The sequence below is a fragment of the Pristis pectinata genome, chromosome 5 (assembly GCF_009764475.1).
Source record: "Pristis pectinata isolate sPriPec2 chromosome 5, sPriPec2.1.pri, whole genome shotgun sequence".
NCBI lineage: Eukaryota > Metazoa > Chordata > Chondrichthyes > Rhinopristiformes > Pristidae > Pristis > Pristis pectinata.
The window spans coordinates 33,642,963-33,664,148 of NC_067409.1; the positions used below are offsets into that span (position 1 = coordinate 33,642,963).

The 21,186-nt window shown below is 39.5% G+C and overlaps 1 protein-coding gene across 1 annotated transcript in view; it reads right to left on the reverse strand.

Annotated features, from left to right (window-relative positions):
• LOC127570634 (plexin domain-containing protein 2-like) overlaps positions 1 to 21,186 on the reverse strand; it is a 348,836-nt gene that overhangs the window by 196,803 nt on the left and 130,847 nt on the right. The window contains 1 exon segment of the mRNA XM_052016376.1: positions 1,076 to 1,272. Within this exon segment, the coding sequence (XP_051872336.1) occupies positions 1,076 to 1,272 (197 nt within the window).

Genomic DNA, 21,186 nt, shown 5'->3' on the forward strand with positions numbered 1-21,186 from the left:
TGTATACAACTCTCCCACCACCTCTAGTATATTGTCTTGTCAAAGGGACAGACATATCCAGTGATGGTGATGGAAGAGTCTGGGATACCAGCTGAAAGAAATTAGTTTCTTTAAAGTTAACTGAAAGCCTGTTGCTCAATTTGTCTGCTAAGAGTTGTTTTTTCAATTTTAGAACATGTCCTGAGGCATTTGTGAGGTCATGTTAAAATTTGGTGTCAATCTGCATCGATCTAGGCAATCTTGTTTAACTCTACTTGCTTTTTGTAGTAGTACTGATATGACTGAGTAGCTTGCTCAAGCACTTCCAAGGGCAGTTCAGAATTAACCACATCGGAAAAACTTTACAGAGTAATCCAAATGAAGTAATATAGCTATTTCATGAAGCAGAATCTAGCTCTTTACTTGCTGACAAAGTTAACCCTGTAATTGGGGCAGCACAATGTCACAGCTAATAACTCTACTAGCTGGTTCACAGCTCCAGCGACTTGGGTTCAATCTTAACCTCTGGTGCAGTCTGTATGGAGTTTGCACATTCAGCCTCTGGCTACGTGGGTTTCCTCCAGGTGTTCTAGTTTCCTCCCACATCCCAAAGACACGTGGGTTGGTAGTTTATTTGGCCATTGCAAATTATGTAGTATATAGGGGAGTGGGAGGGAGAATCTGGGGAGAATAAAATGGGATTAGTGTAAACAGGTGCTTGATGCTCAGTGCGGACTTGGTGGGATGGAGGGCCTGCTTCTGTGCTGTATGACTTTCTATGAATTTAGAAACTGTTTTGAAACATCATCACGGGAGTCAAGCCAATTTTGATCAATGTATGACTATTGTTCTTAAGCTAAAGAAGCAAATTTGTCAATGAATCACAGCTTTAATTAAAATCTCATAAAGTTGCAACCTATAAAAATTAATGAGGTACATGAACTGCTAGGCATACATTCTAATATTGACAGTCTGTAATAAGTCAAATGCATGTCAGATACAATTATATAATCCTAGGAAAGGGAAAAGTTTTCAAAAGTTGGCTCTTCTGAGCTCCTTTCAAAAAGAGAGCTCCTCTCTACCACAATAAACATACCTCAATTTTTGTATCATTGGTATTGTCCATAGCAGGTTGAATATCAAAGATTTTAGTTGGATCGGCAAAGTCCTGCTCCAGGCTTGCTCTGTTTGTATCCACTGATTTGGGTTGCTGTCGCTTCAATCGGTGATTGTAGGTTTTGCCATCTACAAAGATATCTGAAGATAACCTCTGACTAAGTGCATAGAATGCTCCTGAGGAAAAAAAATACACAAGCAAAAGGTCAGTTCACACAGTAAATTATACTATTCTAATAAACATGAAAAATATTGCAAGATCTGTGAAACAGAATGAACATTCATGGAATATTAATCTCTGGACAAAACAGTTAAACATATAATGTTGGACAGAGTCTAACAAGGCAATCAATGTTGATAGGTCAAGTAGGAGGAACTATAGACACAAGAGACTGCAGATGCTGTAATCTGGAACAAAAAAAAACTGCTGGTGGAACTCAGCGGGTCAGGCAGCAACAATGGAGGGAGAAAGATGGTCGACATTTTGGATCAAGACCCTGGATCAGGACTGAGAATGTAGAGGGGAGATAGTCAGTATAATGAAGTGAGAAGGAGGGGTAAGGCATGGGCGAGGCCGGGGCTGATAGGTGCTAGGTGGAACCATGTGAAGAGGGAATGATGGGGAGGTGGAGTCAGGAGGCAGTGACCAATAGATGGGACAAATAAGGAGAGAAAAACAGGAGCAGATGGAGCCAGGTGGGGGTAAGGGTGGTTAGGGTAGAGACAGAGGCTGGAAAGTGATAAGTAGAGATACAAGAGGTGGCAGGTGCTGGAAATTGTTGTGAGGAAGCTGATAAGTGGAACCAGATAAGGAAGGGATGATGGGCAGATAGAACTAGTTGGGGGAAAGGATAGGAATCCCAGTAGGCTAAATGTGTAGGTTTTTGGCAGATGGAACCAAGTGGGGGAGGGGATCAAATCTGGGTGATAGGGGGTTGGGGAGGGGGAGGTTGGAATTAGGGAGGTGAGAGAACGTGGATGGATCAGAAGAAAAGAGAGAGGAACACAGGGGTGCAGGTTACCTGAAAGTTGTTACCTAAAAACTATTAGCTATGGTTCTCTTTCCACAGATGCTACCTGATTTGCTGAGTTTTTCTAGCATTTTCCAGCATCTGTATTTTGTTTTTGGTAATTAAAGTTACTATTAGCCAGAGGGAGAGAAGTTGAAAAGAAAGGAAGACTTAGATAAAATCCATTAATAGGAGACTCGATAACATCTTTGATAGGAAATCCAAAGACTATACATTTCAAAACATAGAATATGATGGAAATACTGTTAATGATATTATTAGTTTAATGTTTAATTCACCAATTAACATTGATCAGCCAATCATTTTAACAGAAGTATTGACCCTAAACAGGCATCCATTAAAGTACTAGACACAGGAGTCTCAGACAAGTGCACCATACATTCTTTTTCCTGCTTACTAACTGTAATTTGCAGTCTAGAGCCATCAATAGATGTGGTTTTGAAATGTAAGGCAAAATAGAAACACCTGCTGGTTATAAAATTGCATAATACCAGATTGATATTTGTGTGTAAAGTAAAATGCAGGCATTTTGGTTTCAACATCATGTCAAATGTTACGACTAGTAAAATAGTTAATTACCCACTTACTCATAACAAAATAAATCATAATTTTCCCTTACAGATCTCCATTTCCATAAAAATACTCAGATACCAATAATGTTACAAAATGCAGTGTGACAAAATGCTCATTTTGTTTAATCTGCTTCAACGGCTGGAGTGAATACATCTACTTTTATATTTGTGGGGAGCGGAAAACCAAAAGAACCCAACAGAAAAAGGGACAACTTCAGGGAACTAACTCCACTAAGGACAGCACCAAAGGTTGGAACTGCCATGTTATACAAATAGTACCTTTGTGCTGTTGCAGGCAAAACTGGGAGAGGTGGAAGGATGTAATTCTTTAAATGTTTTTCTTAGGTTTTAATCATAGAATCATACAACACAAAAACAGGCCCTTATGGCCCACCTCATCCATGCTGTCAGTAATCCCATTTACCTTCATTAAGCCTATGCCTTTCCTATCCAAGTAAATGTCCAAATGCCTTCTGAAGATTATAATTGTACCTGCCTCCACCACCTCCTCTGGCAGCTCGTTCCAGATATCCACCACCCTCTGTGAAAAACCTACTCCTCAGATCTCTTTTAAATTTCTCCCCTCTCACCTTAAAACTATGCCCTCTAGTTCTAGACAACCTTGCCCTGGGAAAAAGGTTTTGACTAGCTATCCTATCTATGCTCCTCATAATTTTAATAAACCCAGCCTATCCAATCTGCTATTCCAGGCAACATCCTGGTGAACTTCTTCTGTACTTTCCCTAGTCTTATCACAACTTTCCTGTGGTGTGGCAACCCGAACTGTATATAATCCTCAAAGTGTGGTCTAACAAACGTTCTGCACAGCTGCAACATGATGTCCCAAGTCTTACACTTAATGCCTCCACCTATGAAAGCAGCAGACCAAATGCTTTCTTCACTATCCTGCTTGTGTCACCACTTTCAGGGAGCTATGGATTTGCATCCCAAGGTCTCCTTGTACATCAATGATTTGACTTTCCAAGATGCATTACCTCACACTTATCTGGATTAAGTTCCATCTGCCTTCACTCTGGCCACCTTTCCACCTGATCTATGTCCCGATGTATCCTCAGAAAACCTTCTTCACTATCTTTGACTCCACCAATTTTTGTGCCTCCAAATTTAATAATCAGATCACCTACATTCTCATCCAAGTCATTTATATCTATTACAAACAGCAGAGGTCCCATCCCTGATCCCTACAGTAAACCACTTGTAACAGACTTCCACTAGGAAAAACATCCATCCACCACTACCCTATCATCAAGCAAATTTTGGATCCAGTTTTCCAACATACCTCAGATCCCTTGTGCCTTATCATTTTTGGTCTTCACTATAAAAATCCTCTCCTATTCAGAATTATTTGATATTTGTATGCAAGGTTGTTGAATTCAGGTCCCAACTGATGCTCTACTGTACTCCACAAACAGGTACTCCATTGAATGATTTCATGTGGCTTTTAATGTCAGTGGAAATGGCACTCTAATAATATTTGTCTGATCAGCAGGACCTCTTGTTTGTAATTCTTGGCATTGTCACTATTTTGGCCATAATAGTGCACTGTCATTTCATTTGCATTTCAGGACAAATTCTTGCAAAAGCTTGATGCTAGCATGATAGCAGGAGTATTGCCACAAGGAAAAGTTTACTTTCTTGCCTGTACTTATGTTCTTTTTAAAGAGATCCCACCCATATAGAAGTGCAGTTTGCAAAAATACTTTGAAGAAAGCATGCCTTTATTTGTGGAAGACTTGCACTTTGCATCCAGTCTTCTTGACTGCAGATGGTTAAAAGAGGGCCAGAATGACTGAAGCAGCAGCGTTATTGGCATACATGCTGACATCTACTGTACCATCTGGGAAAACAGCTGCTCTTCATTTGAGCACAAGTCAGGCATATTTACAGAACAGTTTGTGGGAACATCATTACTGCCATGAAACTGAGAAAGTCAAGCCCGAGAGAGATCTATTTGGATAAACTGAAAAGGTGATCATTATGCTTTCCTCAGACTATTGAAGATTCCAAATTTTGATATTGAGGCCACATTCAACCTTTAAAGAATGATATGTTGCAGAACCTGCCACATCACATTTACCATATTGTGCCATCAGTCACCACTGGACCTAGATAACACTTCTACCAGAATTATTGAACTAGCATCCCCCCAAACCCCCTCCCCCCTGCAAAAGCCTGGTTTATACAGTCAGTGTTAAAGCAACAGCCTTAACTGACAAAGGTGCCTGCAAAAACCATGGAGTTGTCTTCCCCTTCCATTGATCACTGTCTAGTGTCACTTCAACTGGATTCCTGTTACCCAGCAATGACATTATCAAAGTGGCTGGGCAATCAAATAGATTTAAGAATACTCCCAGATAGCAAATCAGGAAGTAAAAAGCACTATTCTGCCCAACCTTTTTACTTTTTCATGGAGTCAAACACCTCAGAAACGGGTCCTTTAGCCCACCACGTCTGCACTGATCATCAAGTCCCCATCTACACGTTTCCTATTTACTCTCTCACATCCCCATTACCTTCATATCCCCACTTTAATCTCCTGCCACCCACCTACACTAGAGGCAAGTTGCAGAAGCCAACTAACGTACCAACCAGCTTGATGTTAGGCATGGGAGGAAAACAAAGCACCTGGAGGAAAGCCACACATATGATCACTGGGAGAACATGGAACTCCACAGAGGCAGCACCCAAGCTCAGGGTTGAACCCAGGTTTCTGGTACTGTGCAGCACTGTGATGAAGACCTTGAAAAGCCATTATCATAGACTTTGAAAAACATTTAAACGCACAAGACTAAGGTAAGAATGAAATGCCAGGTGCTTTTGTCAAAATAAAAAAATATTTTAAATTCATTATATACTGAATATTTCTGAGGGATTTACAGACTATTCATATATTTGTTTCTTGAGAGCAACAGAGGTTGTTAAAGCAGTAGTCATGGCCTAGAACATGATTATGAACTTAGTTGTACCTCATTGAACAAGGTATAATATTTTCATGGTATTTTAGCAGTGAGAATGATTTCCAAATATTAGAAGTTCTTGTCAAATCACATTTTTTTCGGAGAAGGCTGCAACACTCCATCCGGTGCGGGAGCAGTGAACTACTGACAGTAAAAGCTAGACCTCCACATTTAACTGCAAAGATGCATATTCCTGATGCCATTAGTTTCACTGTATAAAGATGGTGAACAGTGACATTCTCACCATTAATACAACTGCAAAATATGGGCCATTATGTACTTTATTCTCAGTAATGTATTAATATAATAATGCAGTTTATGTCCTGACTTGAAAAGTGAGTCAACTGCTGGTATATTTATATCAAAGAAAAAAGAGCAACAGTGTTTGGTTCATGAATAGAAGGATTTTTGTATATTCCTTGAGAACATAAGCATCTGGTTCACATGTAGAAAAGGGGAGAGGTCCTGCAGGCAGCTTTAAAGGAGTTATGTGTGCATAAGTCATTGAAGGGCAGGCTGAGAGCTGCTACAAGACACGGTGACCCAACCCAGGTACATGCTCTAGAAAAGATGTGAAAGTCTTAAAGAGGGAGCAGCAGAGATCTATCACATGACCTGAAGGATAGGGGACTTTACCCCACCCTGGACATTCTCTCCTCTCCACCCTCCCTTCAGGCAGAAGATACAAAAGCCTGAAAGCATGTACCACCAGGCTCAAGGACAGCTTCTATCCCGCTGTTATAAGACTATTGAATGATCTCCTAGCATGATAAGATGGACTCTTGGCCTCACAATCTACCTCGTTATGGCCTTGCACCTTATTGTCTACCTGCACTGCACTTTCTCTGTAACTGTAACACTTTATTCTGCATTCTGTTATTGTTTTCCCTTGTACTACCTCAATGCACTGTTGTAATGAAATGATCTGTATGGACAGTATGCAAAATAAAGCTTCTCATTCTACTTCGGTACATGTAACAGTAATAAACCAACTTACCAATTTCTAGTTATGTAGATAGACTGAAGAGGCTGACACAGACTCCACAGGCTGAATGGTCTCCTCCTTGTAACATTTTTTTGTAACTCTATCAGTGATAGTGCAAACAATTTTACAAAAATAGCAAATGAATAACTGAGTTATCACTCGAGTAATTGCTCACTTTTTCCATGGAGTGGCTTCAGGGCACAAAGAATGCTTGGTCAGCAAATACAGAGGTGTTCATGGGCTACAGTTTACATTGTGAAAAGATGTATTAATGACAGAAGGCATCAAATTATTAAATATCAATTAGTTTATCCCACCAAAAGACTCCTGTGGACCTTCTCCATGTCACTCAGTCTCCTGTCACATCCCTCAAGGTACTAACCTACAACCCTCAACTTCCAGTTCAATTAGGTTCCTGCTTATTTTTGAATGCTTCAATGTAACACACTAGGTGGCAGTCTATTCCAGATATGCAGAGCTCTGACCATTAAATAATTATTCTTTGATGGCCAAGGAGGAGTATGTTTGCTTGAAGTGGCCATCAACCTCCACTTCCCTCCTCAACCTGAAATTGTTGTTCTGAGTAGAATCCCCGTCGTATACCAGTGCTCATGCCACTGATGCCTCAGTGGAACCTTGCATAGTTCTTGAATATCATGTCCACCAAAATCAACACAGCAGAAAATACCTACACCACTACACCGTACACTCCCATTGCTGCTGCTGCCAAACCACCCAAGAACAATACAAACAACCCCAACACCCTACCCAGTGGCTTGAGGGGAAAAAAGTACCTCTTAAATTTTGAGAGGCAAACTCAGTAATTAGAAATCTCACCCATCCGTTAGGATATATTATGAATGCATCTGCATTCTGCTACTTTATGATAGATGCAAGGCTTCTCATAGCAAGATGTTCAAGATGTTCTCAGAATACCATCTCCCATGTGAAGATGGAGGGGTCCCCACAGTACTTAGGTTAAGAACAAATTGCACCATGAAAACTGAAGACCACACTTTGTACGAACTGAGAATTACGATGGAGACAAACATGTTCAAATCTTCCTGCAACAAATATCTATATTAAACAAGAAATAATTATGTTTTTTTTTGGTCATTCTAAATATGCAAACATCTACTGGATTCCATATGCCTTAATTGAAGAAAACTGAAAGAAAAAGTACCTCTGAAATGAATGGCTGATTACTAGGTAATCACAAGTTAAATGCAGGCACAGCTGATGATGAAGTTAAACCATTGTAAATGAATCTGTTTCAACTAGTCAATGATAAGAACCTTCTGCAGGGTGATGTGATGCAATTTGTACAAAGCTCCATTTAATTCATTGCACCTACACTTGCTCAAATGATGCTGCCAGAGGGGATCACCTTTCTCAGAAATACAGATAACACAGGTTTCCACCAAAGCGTTTCTATTCATCCATTTTCACAAGGTTCTTTCATTAAAAATGCAGAAAATTACACCACCTACTGCATCCGATATTGCCAAGCAATCAACAGGACCCTAAAATTGCTTCATTACCTGCCGCAATAGATTTCTGCAACAAAAGACAAAATTCTTCAGGAAATTAGTGTGTGTCAGTATTGATAGCGTTTTGCAGATCCTTTCTGCAGGGTTATAGATCTGGAAATCAAATTTCCTGTTGTCCAAGACAAAATTACTCATCCCAGAAGTTCATTCGCATGCAACCGTATAGATCTTAATCACGGTGATTCAGCAGGTCAGAAATTTAATGACTGAAAAGTGCGATATTTGGTATTATTACCGGACCTTTCACGATAGATGAATTTTCCATTTGCTCTATTAACTCAGACATTTAAAGCCATTTTTCTTTGAAATGGATTAAAGTGTTATTTCACTTGTTACAAATGCAGTAGCTGAGTTCTGTTCCCATCTTAATCACTTCTATTACATCATCAATACCATGAGCGGTTACTGCTGCAAGTATTACCACTCCAGGGTCTGCTGTTAAAATTCACCACAAGATTACTTGCAGAACTCCTTTCTTCCACCAGCTCATTTCCCTGGACACTTCCTACAGAAAAAAAAAATTGATTCTTGCTCTTCTCAAGACAGCTAGAGATCTTTGTAATATGTCTGTTCTGTCTTTTTTTTCCACTGCACTTGCTTATTGACAAGGTGAATAGTGAGCATAGGTTATAGTTAAAACTGAACATCACTGCTAACTCATGGAGCCTGGTGTCACAAATAAAGCACGTTTTGTTTCAGAATTGAATTTAATACTGGCCGATAAATGGGAATAAAAGAAAGAGAAAAAAAATCAAAAATGCTGTAATTTATTGCTTATTAGTGGGTACTTCCCTTAAATATAAAATGTCAGAGGGATTATCAGAGAATGCAGTGATGCTATGATATGACATTATATAAAACTGTTAGCCAGCGTGCTCTTGTCCAACACTCAATGCCACTCATGGTGGATTCACAATCTCAAAGTAGGCAAGCGTGTGCCTCACCACGGAGTCACTGCAGTGTCATGTCCCTTATGTATCATTAAAGGCCAAGAAGTTGAAAAACTGCAAGCTTCTTTTATTTCATTTGGGGTATTTAAACAAAAGGTACAGAACACTATGGGATATTTCTCCAAAGAGTATCAAGTGGGAAAGACATGAGAAAAAGAACAAAGTAAAGGAACTCTCTTTTCAATGATAATTTATCACAGCATTTTAACATAAAAAAGTGCAGTTCTGCAATTTGATCCAGAACTGGACGGTAAGTTACATAGTTTAAGCTTTGTCTTGTGATCAAAAACATATGTACATGCTAACCACATGCTCTTGGTGTGATCAGTTTTCCAGTGTAAAAGGGCACAGAATATTTGGAATTCCTCTCTTCCCTCCTTGCAGTGATCAGATGAAATAACTGATATTCTATTAATCAGTTTTAACTGCTTTCCCACTAAGTATATGATGAAGGAGTGAATCAACTCACATATGTAAGACATTCTGTACCTAAACACTAGCAAAGGTAGTCTGCAAGAGTAGTCTAAAGTCTTCTCCTGCAATTTAGACTTCTCTTATATGTCTACCTGTGCAGAGCGAAACTGGCATGTCCCTGGAGAGCTCAACTGGAATAAATAATGAACAAAGCAACATCATACTGCTTTGTGGTGTGTCATCCTCCATTAACTGTGTTTCAAACCGCTTTATTTATAAGGCAGGCAAGACTTTCAAAATATGTTGATGTTATCTAACTTTCCCATGGCTTTTGGAATGATGTGCACATTCTCACTCAGCTAACTGGACAGATATTTGCAGAGGTGGTACCCCTCTATTTCTGTACGGCACCAGTGCGGTATAGCTAGCAATGCCTGCAATAACCATACCCAAAGGCTGAAAATTCATCTATTCTTTGTTCAATGCTTAAGGATTCTTAGAAATATCCATTTTCATTAAATTCACTAATTAAACTCTGACCTAAATAAAATCTCATTTAGAAACTTCTCAACACCACATTCAGTCAACATGGCTGACTTTAAATTAAAATGCACCTTGACTGGAAAGTTTTAGCTATTTCCACTATCTCGTTCTGGGGCAGTGGGCTGGGGGGGGCGGTAGGGAAGCAAGATCTTTAAATCAACATCAGGCATGAATAATAGTCTGTTCATGTTTTCTGCCAACAAACACCACCTTTTCCTTATTTCCATGTTTCCATTGTAATTTGCAAGGACAGGAAAATATAGTTAATTGTAGTTACTGGTGAGATCCATATCAGCTATTAACTTAAGTGCCTGTTCCCAATTTGTCAATATGTACATACCAGGTTTATTTAGTTGGCAACATGCTATAATATGAATTGTGGATTGAACTTCTATGTCGAGAAATTTTGATTTAAATATCAGGTCTGCAACATGCAGCTGATGAGACATTAAACTGAGTCTGTAATTAAATGGGAAAAAAAAGTCCTCTCAGCATCATTAGAAAATAACAGGCCACTCTCCCTGCTTCTTGATTAACATTTTTGTCACCAGTAATAATGGTCATTCATTTAATTGCTTTTTGTTGAATCTACACAAAGTAGCTTGTCATGTTGGCCTACATAACAATGCACTTCAAAGTAATTTGTTTTTTTTTAAGATATTTTCAAAAGGTGCAATAATCTGCTCAACGCATTTTTAAAAAGAACAATAATTGTAACAATTGAAAGCTTCATATCTTCATCCACCCACTCGGAATCAACTTGCGCTGTACATTTACAAGGAAGATTTAAGGAAATTCCATATCCTATACTCTAACATAAAACATTAAATTCACGATAGTAATCTTTTCTTTTCAAAGGATTTTACAGGCTTTAAATCCAGGAATACAACTTTGAAGCAATTCTGGAAGTCTGACAAATACATTAAAAAAAACACTATATGCAGTTTTTCCAATTGTTCTGAAAATAGCAGCATGGCAATTTGAGTTCAAGTGCACTCCTTGAGCATTATGTGAGGTGTCAAATCGTCAGTTCGTCATCTCACTCTATTATGTCTGGACTCGATAATGACTTAGGTATCCTTGTTGGTTCCACAGTAGGTGAGGATGTGAGCTGGAAGACCATATTGACTGACTTCAAAAACATTAAAGAATGGCAGAGGTCCAGATAATAATTCTTACCCCTTAATATAATATCTAATGACATGATCCAGCAGCAGTCTCATGCACCCACCTCAGACTATATCCAATACAAATTCTTTATTTCAGCCAAGGTATTGAGAAGGCAGAAAGCAAAGACAATAACTGGAGTTACATTGATAGACAAAGGAACAATGCCTGCTATTCATTGTTCTGATAGCTGCCTATAACAGTATTTGTGGTCTTTTGGGAATAAATACATTCATCGGGCAGCTGATTCAAAACAGCCCTCTCTCAGGGAATTGGTAACAACTGTCAGTTGGCAACAGTGACACTTTTCAACAGATCAGAATGAAGAATCTACACAATCATGCAGAATTTAAATAAGTATGTAGAAACCAGGAACAATAAATTAGATCTAAATTGCATATGGAAAAGAACTGAACACTAATGAAATAATGAAGGAATGAGGCTCTGCCATTTGTAAAATTATACTTTCAAAGGCAGAGAGGTTTCCTGGCTGCATCTGTGACTTACGCTATTATAAACTGCTGCATTTTGGAAAGACAAATAGGGGTAGGACTTTCACAGTGAACAGTAGGGCCCTAGGGAGCATTGTAGAACAGAGGGACCTAGCAGCACAAGTACATAGTTCCCTGGAAGTGGCATCACAGGTAGAAGGTGGCTTTTGGCACGCTGGCCTTCATTAATCAGGGCACTGAGTATAGAAGTTGGGATATTATGTTGCAGTTGTACAAAATGTTGGTGAGACCACACTCGGAATATTGTGTTCAGTTTTGGTCACTCAGCTATAGGAAAGATGCCATTAATCTGGAAAGAGTGCAGAAAACATTTATGACAGGGTTGCCAGGACTCAAGGGACTGAGTTACATAGGGAGGTTGAGCAGACTAGGACTATATTCATTGGAGCGTAGGAGACTGAGGGGTGGTCTTTTTGAGGTGTATAAAATCATGAGGGGCATAGATAGGGTGATTGCACATGGTCTTTCTCCCAGGGTTGGAGAATAAAGAACTAGAGGGCATAGGTTTAAGGTGAGATGGGAGAGATTTAATAGGAACCGGAGGGGCTAATTTTTCCACCCAGAGGGTGGTCTGTATATGGAATGAGCTGCCAGAGGAAGTGGTTGAGGCAGGCACATTAACAACACTTAAAAGATACTTGGACATTACATGGATATAAAAGGCTGAGAAAGATCTGGGCCAATGGTGGGCGAATGGGACTGGCTTGGATGGGCATCTTGGTCAGCATGGACCAGTTGGGCCGAAGGGCCTGTTTCCGTGCTGTATGACTCTATGACCTGAAATGTTACTTCCACAAATGCTACCTGACCCCCTGAGAGTTTCCAACATTTTCTGTTTATATTTTGGATTTCCAGCAACTCCAGCTTTTGATTTTCATAATTTCCCTCATACTTGACAACCCCAACCCTAAAATATTCTGTATGCTTAGTGGGTAAGTACAGCAACTTTGACCACTTATGCAATTGCAATATCAAGCTTAATGATGAATTACTAATGCAAGACAATGTTTGGAAGAAAATGGTAACAAAGTTAGGATATCCCTCTTAATTATGCATTTGCCTACCCCAGAAGGAATTCTCTGATTTGCTCCATTATAACAATGAACGTTCTTAGCCTCATCACTGTACTCACCTTGTAGAAAAGTTGCCTTGCCCACACTTTCTCCCATCCTTTTCCCTAAAGTATTCTATTCTATTCCTCCACTTTCTCTGCCTCAAATTTGTTCTGATGATGCTACTTTTCCCACAACCAAGTTGTCTTTTTCTTCAAACATAGTTTCTTCTCCAGCATTCCTGCAAAGCTCTCAATCACCTCTGCTCTGTTTTCTCCACTTCTGCTTTCTCTCCCTCTCCTCCCATCCAGAGCAAGTATTAGGGCTCCGTGTGTCCTCATCCCCTACCCACCAGCCTCTACGTTCAATAAATCAACCAATACATTCCCTTCACCCCCCCCCCCCACCCCCCACAGATCTTTCCTTTCCATCCCATCACCTTGCAGCATTCTGAAGGGACTGATCCCTTGGGGACATGAAGGTTCTCTTTTCCATCTCCACCAACACCACTCTCCTTCTTAGGGCACCTCCTACTGGAGAGGCGATATCTGTCCTTCTACATCCTTCCTGTCAATCCAACTCCTGTCTTTATACATCCCTTCCCATCAAACCAACTCTTGCCCTTTAACATCTATTCCTGGCAAGTACGATGTCAAGGTATGACTGAGATTTACTTGTTTTTCTTCAGATTTTATGCACTGCATTCATTCATTGCTCACAGTATGATTTCCTTCAAATTGGCAAACAGTTTGCATTTCCAGAACTTTAAAGCTCAGTCTAGAAGTGTGACCCTGGGCATCCACCTGCCTCCCACTTTAATTTTTCTAGCATTCCTATGCTGACCTCCCTATCTTTGGCCTTATACATTATTCCAATTGAATTTAACATAATCTCGAGGACACCATCTCATCTTCCAACAAGGCTCATTACAACCTTTCAGACTCAACAGTGAATACAAGAATGTCAGATAATTAGGCATTCCAACTTGAATCTGGCATTTTTAACTTTCAATTTTTGTCTCTCTTCTGGTAAATTCAGATTTTATTCACATCCTCCATGCCCAGACATATCTTTTTATTTTTCCCCAGAATTCACCAGCCACTTTCACCCCACACTAGCATGATTCGTATAATTCAACCTCTCCTGGTCTTCACCATATGAGACCTTCCTTTTTGTTCTCTCCCAACACCATCCCTCAACCTTTCTCTGCAATTTAAAACATTTTTTTCATCTGCATCTTTTTCCAGCTCATATGAAAGGTCATTAAGATGAAATGTTAAATCTGCTTCTCTCTCTGCTACCTGACCTGCTAAGTATTTCCAATATTTTGTCTTTATTTCAGGCTTGTGGTATCTAAACTATTTTACTTTTAGAAAAGCCAGATTTATCACTCTCTCTGATCAGTTCCACAGTGGCTTTGGAAGAAAAACACTATGATGCTGGAGGAACTCAGCAGGCCAGGCAGCTTTGGAAGAAATTCATGATTCAGTTGTCAATCGATTCCCTTAGTTGAATCCATTCTCTTGGTTATGCATGACACAATAAAAGAAAAAAAGACTGGAATATTTTTAGCTGCTTTAGTGGCTCTGTTATTATTGATTCCATTATCCTTCACTGTATATCTACATTCCCAAGCGTGTAATGTTTAAGGTATTCCTATTCATATAAATAGTATACAACTAGTTTTTACAAGACACAAGTCTTTTTTAAACCTGTTAAGGGAATTCCATGTCAGCACAGAAAGTACTAACTGCACATGAACTCTACTTAACCCCATTAATCATGAAGCAAAATTCCTTTAAGTTTCTCTTTAAAACAAAGGTAAAGTAAGCAAGACATCCCAGTTTCACATTCCTCATTATCAGCAACTAATAAACTCTCTTGAGACAACACTTCCATTAGTCCAAGAACCATTGTTTTGTGCATTATTCAATAATCATTGTTGTATTTAACCATATAATCTTTAATCTCATTCCTAGAGATTAAAATGAACTGGACCAATAAAACTAAAGTTAATCAACACAGTACTAACTTCCTTTGTAAGGCACCCATTCTACATATTCGTCATGCTTGTGGAGAAAATATCAATTCAATTGTGTTTCAAGGTTTATTTGCAGGTCATGTTCTTTAATTCTTGTCTCTAATTGATTGAGTTTTTTGAGGAAGTAACAAAGATGATTGAAAAGGGTAGGGCAGTGGCAGTTGTCTACATGGACTTTAGTAAGACATTTGATAAGGTCCTTCATGGCATGTTGATGCATAAAATTAAGATGCGTGGGATCTATGGTGACTTAGTAGATTGAATTAAAAATTGACTTGGTTATAGAAGACGAGAAGATAGAGGGTTAGTAGATTGGATTAAAAATTGACTTGGTCATAGAAGACGAGAAGATAGAGGGTAGTGGCAGAGGGGTGTTATTCTGACTAGAGGTCTGTGGCCAGTGATGTTCTATATATATAGATGGCTGAGTAGTAAGTTTGCAGACAACATTAAAATTAGTGGAGTTGTAGATAGTGAGGAAAGTTGTCAAAGGATACACCAGGTTCAGTTGCAGATATAGGTGGAAAAATGGCAGATGAAACCTAATCCAGGCAAGTGTGAGGTGTTGCACTTTAGGTCAAAAGTAAAGGGAATGTATATATGGTAAATGGCAGGACCTATAAGAGCATTGAAATACAGGGGGATCTTGGGATCCAAGTCCATAGCTCCCTGAAAGTGGTCACACAGTAGATAGGATGATAAGGTGTTGGAGTCTGAGGGGAGACCTGATGGAGTTTATAAAGTTATAAGAGGCATTGATAGTCAGAGTCTTTTTCCTAGGTTAGAAATGTCAAATACCAGAGGGCATAGCTTTGAGGTGAGAAGGGGAAAGTTTAAAGGAGACGTGCGGGTGTAAGTTTTTTCAGACACAGACTGGTGGGTGCCTCAAATGTACTGCCGGGGTGGTGGTGGAAACTGACACAATAGTTGTGTTTAAGAGGCATTTAGACAGGCACACGAACATGCAGGGAACAGAGGGATATGAATCATGTGCAGATAACTGGGATTACTTTAATTTGGCATCATGGTCAGCACAGACATTGTGGGCTGAAGGGCTTGTTCCTGCCCTGTACTGTTCGATGTTCTAAATTTGAGAACTTTGCATTTTACTTTATCCAGTTAACTATGTTAGTGCAGACATTCAGGTGAAACTTTGAAATGAGACCCCATCCAAGAGTCCATCGAATTATACTAGGGAACCATTCATTAGTCTTAAAACAGTGGGATAGAAGCTTCCTTGAGCTTGGTAATACATGTTTTCAGGCTTTTGTATCTTCTGCCTGATGAAAGAGGGAAGAAGAGAGAATGCCTGGGGTGGGTAGGGTCTTTGATTATGCTGGCTGCTTTACCGAAGCAGTGAGAAGTGTAGACAGAGTCCATGGAGAGGAGGCTGGTTTCTGTGATGTGGTAAACTGTGTCCACAACTCTCTGCAGTATCTTGTGGTCACAGGCAGAGTAGTTGCCATACCAAGCTGTGATGCATCTGGATAGGATGCTTTCTCTGGTACATCTCTGGATGGTACAATGACCTTCTTAAGTATCAGTATTATTCCTTTCTGCTGATGGAAATATGTTAACTATGGAGAAGGTAGTTTGCTCTACTTTGATTCATTTCACAATTCAATATAATTTAGTTATCTTAAGCAGTTCTTTCTTGCAACCCATCCAAAATCTGCTACTGTGAAAACAATAAAAGTGCAGTATATCTATCACAATGTGTAACCACAGATGAGGTCTTACAGATTGATGTGTCCTGATTATATCAATGTGCTAGGCTGCAGAATCCATTACAAAGAAAGTTACTGTTCCTTAATCAGTGCCAATAGGCAAACATTGAATTTGGTCAGCAAATTTTCTTAAAGCTAATTCATAGTTTTAAAAGTAATTTGTAGTTTTCCCCTAACCACAAACCACAATTTTGTTAAAGATACCTTGGGTGTTATGCTCTGCTGATGCTGCCTTTATACTGAGGACAGTTAACCTCTGCATCCTGGTATTCAGGACATCGCAATGATTGTATCAGGCCTGTGATGATCACAACTGGACTCAAGGTGAAGCAGTACCCTGATATACCAGGGAAAATGATTGTTATCTGACACCAGTTCAAAAAATTGCAGGAGAAAGTGAAGTGCAATTGAGCACCTGAATTGCTGAGGCAGAGGAGATTACAAAGCAAGAGCTCATGGGATTAGTATAGATGGGTATTTCATGGCTGGCATGGTGGACTGAGAAGCCTGTTTCTGTGCTGCTTGACTATATGACTCAAATGTTTAATGTTAATCAAAGTACCAAGCAGAAAAAAGTCACTTTATCCTCTCAAAATGAAAGTTCAGCTCAATGTTAATCTTGCACATACCAAAATGTTTGCCTCTACTGTCTGAATTAATGATGAGAAGACATTATTCAAATCTGTCCAACTTCACTCATCTGGGGAATATCTTACTTACCGTGATTTAAAAATATTATCCATTGTGATGTATCTCACTACACAATTCCATTTGTTTAAATCAATTTGCAATTAGTTTCATGTATTGTTGATAAGTGATTCCCATTACAACAATTCCTTGATTTATAATTCTGTGTTAGAAATACGAGTTCCTACTACAGTCCCACATAGGATTATGTACATATTGGGGCCGAGAGCTTCAAACACCTTTTTGCTCACTCGGCCAAAAGCTGTGCTGGTGCACAGAAGGCAATGAAGAATTTCATCATCAATGTCGACCTACATTGAAAGGTGGCCCCCAAGATATGGGATGTGCGTCACATCTTCTGGGGTCTCAGTGTGAAGCTTTCTTGTCAGAGGGCAGTGTTGTACAGTGAGAAAAGGCTGATAGAGGACCTTTGTCTTGTGGATCTTGTGTGCTGGACCCATGCTCTTGAATGCTACAGTGAATGAGTCGATGACAACTTGGAGCTCAAACATGCGCAAATGCAAGTATTAATTCACCTTTGCATTCAATGCACCAGTGCAACATTTGGTGGACTGAGGAATATAGAGTTTGAAGAGCAAGATCTCAAACCTGGCACAAAACTCAGTGAGCAGCAGTGATCCCTGCCCTCCTATGTGCTTCTGAGACAGACTATCTGCAGTGGCCATCTCAAGTGCTCTAAAGATATCACCAACTCTGCCTCCACAAGGTCAATCAAATCCACTGGAAGAATAAGCAAATAGATACACAGTGTTTAAGCCCGAACTACACTCCACCAAGCCTGTTCAGCAGGCCAGGTTGCTTGCATGCCCGATATCAGACCAAGCACAGACACTCTATTTCAAGTTCTGTCACGAGAAGATACCAAGATGGATAGGAAAAGATCCAATGATGTTCTTAAAGCTTCCTTGAAATAACTCAACATCCCACTTTGAAGTAGCAGAGCATTCTGATTGGCACTGAAAATCTAGTACCCACATGGCAGGATCAAAATGAACCCTAGCATTAATGGTGAAAGTGGAAATGTGTTTGCTAAAGGCAATGAATGTAGAGTGGATTTGGAAGATTGAAGATATTCTGGCACTGGAGAGAGTGTTGTCATATGAAGAGAAAGTAATAAAACTGACAAGCAATCCCACTGAGACACAAATGATACCAACCGGTAGGAAGAAGAACTTCTCTTCTAGGCATTACTAGCCCCTTCTATCACCTTTTCTAGAAGAGGCACAGTCTCAAGACAATTGATCCACCAGTTAGGACTGATATGATGAGAAATTTCTTCACATAGTGGTTTATGAAACTTTCGAGTTCACTGCTCCAGGGGACTCTGCACTATCTATTGCTGATTAAGTCTGGTATCAAAAGATTTTAGGACCCTTTGGAGATCAGTGATTGGACAGGGATATCAATGAGGCACGGGATCAGCCATGATGAATAGGCTATTCCTGTTTGTTTTTCAATTATCCCTCTATCCTTCTTATCCACTTAATAAAATCATAAGAAAGCCAAGGAGAGAGAAAGAGCCACAAGCCAGTAAACTCAGATCCCTAGTGTTCTAACTATTCTATTAAGATGTACCAATCGACTTTCTCTTCAGCCCATTGGCATCGTGCACCTGCCAATGAGTTTAGCTTTCTGTAATTTAAATTTACATATTCTGGGTTTATTTTCCCGCCTTAGCATGAATTATGCGAGATCACACATGGAGTATTGTGTGCAGGTTTGGTCTCCTCACGTTGGAAAGGATATTAGTCAAAGAGGAAATGCAAGCAAGGTTCACCAGACTGATCATGGGACGTCAGAACTGTCAGATGAGGAGAGATTAAGTAGACTTGTCCTGTATTGACACAGAGTTTGGAAGAATGAGAAGAGGTAGCATTGAAATGTACAGAACACCAGCAGGTCTTGACAGCCCGCATGCAGTGAGAATGATCCCTGTGGCTGGGGGTCCAGAACTGGGGGTGATCCTATAAGGAAATGGGATAAGACATTTAGGAATGAGGATGTGGGAATATACAGAAGACTGTGATGGTGAAAAACTGAATGACCTACTCCTGCTCCTATTTTTCTAAGCATTCAATGTATTTTCTTTGAAATAATATTAGTGTTTTAACATTATTTCATGTGCAAATTAGTTTTTTTCCTTCATCCTAGACTGTAAAGCATAAGTTTTTTTGAGCTTTCCTCAATCTTCTTGATACCTCATGTGATTACCTGGACTGAACTCAATACCGGACATTCTCTCTTCTCCCACCTCCCATTGGGCAGAAGATACAGAAGCCTGAAAGCATGTACCCCCAGACTCAAGGACAGCTGTTATAAGACTATTGAACGGTCCCCTAGTACGATAAGATGGACTCTTGACCTCACAGTCTATCTCGTTATGGCCTTGCATCTTATTGTCTGCCTACACTGCACTTTCTCTGTAACTGTAGCACTTTATTCTGCACTCTTATTATTTTCCCTTGCACGGCTGTAATGAAGTGATCTGTATGGACGGCATGCAATACAAGTTTTTCACTGCACCTCAGTACATGTAACATAATAAACCAATTTATTCCAACCTTCTATCATATTCCTGCATGTGTTTGTTTATTTCCATTACCTTTGCATCTTCCTACTGTTTTGTCTGTGTAAATCAGCATTCTCACATTTTCTTGATTACTTCAGTACATTGAAATCTTTTCTAACTTGCGTCATTTCTCAAATCACTACTTTATACAATTAATTTATTTCTGGGAGTTTGATCCACCGTTTTCAACTAATGCCCACAATTTATACTTAGCTGTGTTATATTTTCATTTATATATCCTCTAGCACCAGCTTTGATTGTATAAAGAAGGCTGGAGAGGAATATTCCAGAATTTATGGCTTCTTTAAAATTTTTACTTTGTTCCTCCTAAAATAATCCTTGGTTGATGAGGATGTGAACAGGAATGGGTAGAATAGATGACGTAGTGCATCAGGACGTGCCACCATCATCATTAATGTACCAGGCAGCTTTTATGGGCCAGCTCGTCTTTTCCCTGTCCATAATTTTAATTTGTTTATATTTCTTTTTCTAAAGTGATCCAAATGAAAGCTGTGTGCTCTACCACTGCAGCTCTCTCATTTCTAGTGACATCAGCAAATCGTGTTGTAGTATCTAGGATATTAGAATAATTAAAACGGAAGACATCCAAATTTCATCTATAGGACTTCATGTAACAATTCACATCTGTATACCTTACATTAGAAATTAGAACGTAGAACAGTACAGCACAGGAACAGCCCCTTTGGACCATGATGTTGTGCTGAAATAATAAATTTCAGGAATACATTCTTCACATTTATTTATTTGTGTTCATATTTCTTACAACAGAGGAGATCATTTGGCCTATTGAGTCCATGCCAGCTCTTAGGGCAATTCCATCAATCCAATTCCCTCATTTATTTCTCTGTAACCTATTCTGCCTCACATACCCACCAAATGCATCTGCCTTACAGTGCCCAATTAACCTACCATCTTTGGAATGTGGGAGAAAGCTGGAACATCCAGGGAAACCCATGCAGTCACGAGAACAACATGCAAACTTCACACAGATAGCACTGGAGGTCAGGATTGAACCTGGGTCACTGGAACAGTGAGGTAACATCACTACCTACTGTGCCACTGTGCTTCCCTGCTCTCCCACTGTGCCACCATCTTCCCATTTTTGATTCCTATATTCTAAGAAATATTGTCAAAAGCCTGTATAAAAGCAAATGAAATGTACCACAATTCCCCAATTTACATTTAATTTTAACATGCTTATAGATGAGCCTGACAAGATCTTCACATTCTAATTGTAGAAGGGATTTTTCTTCTAAATTGCTGCCTTGCAA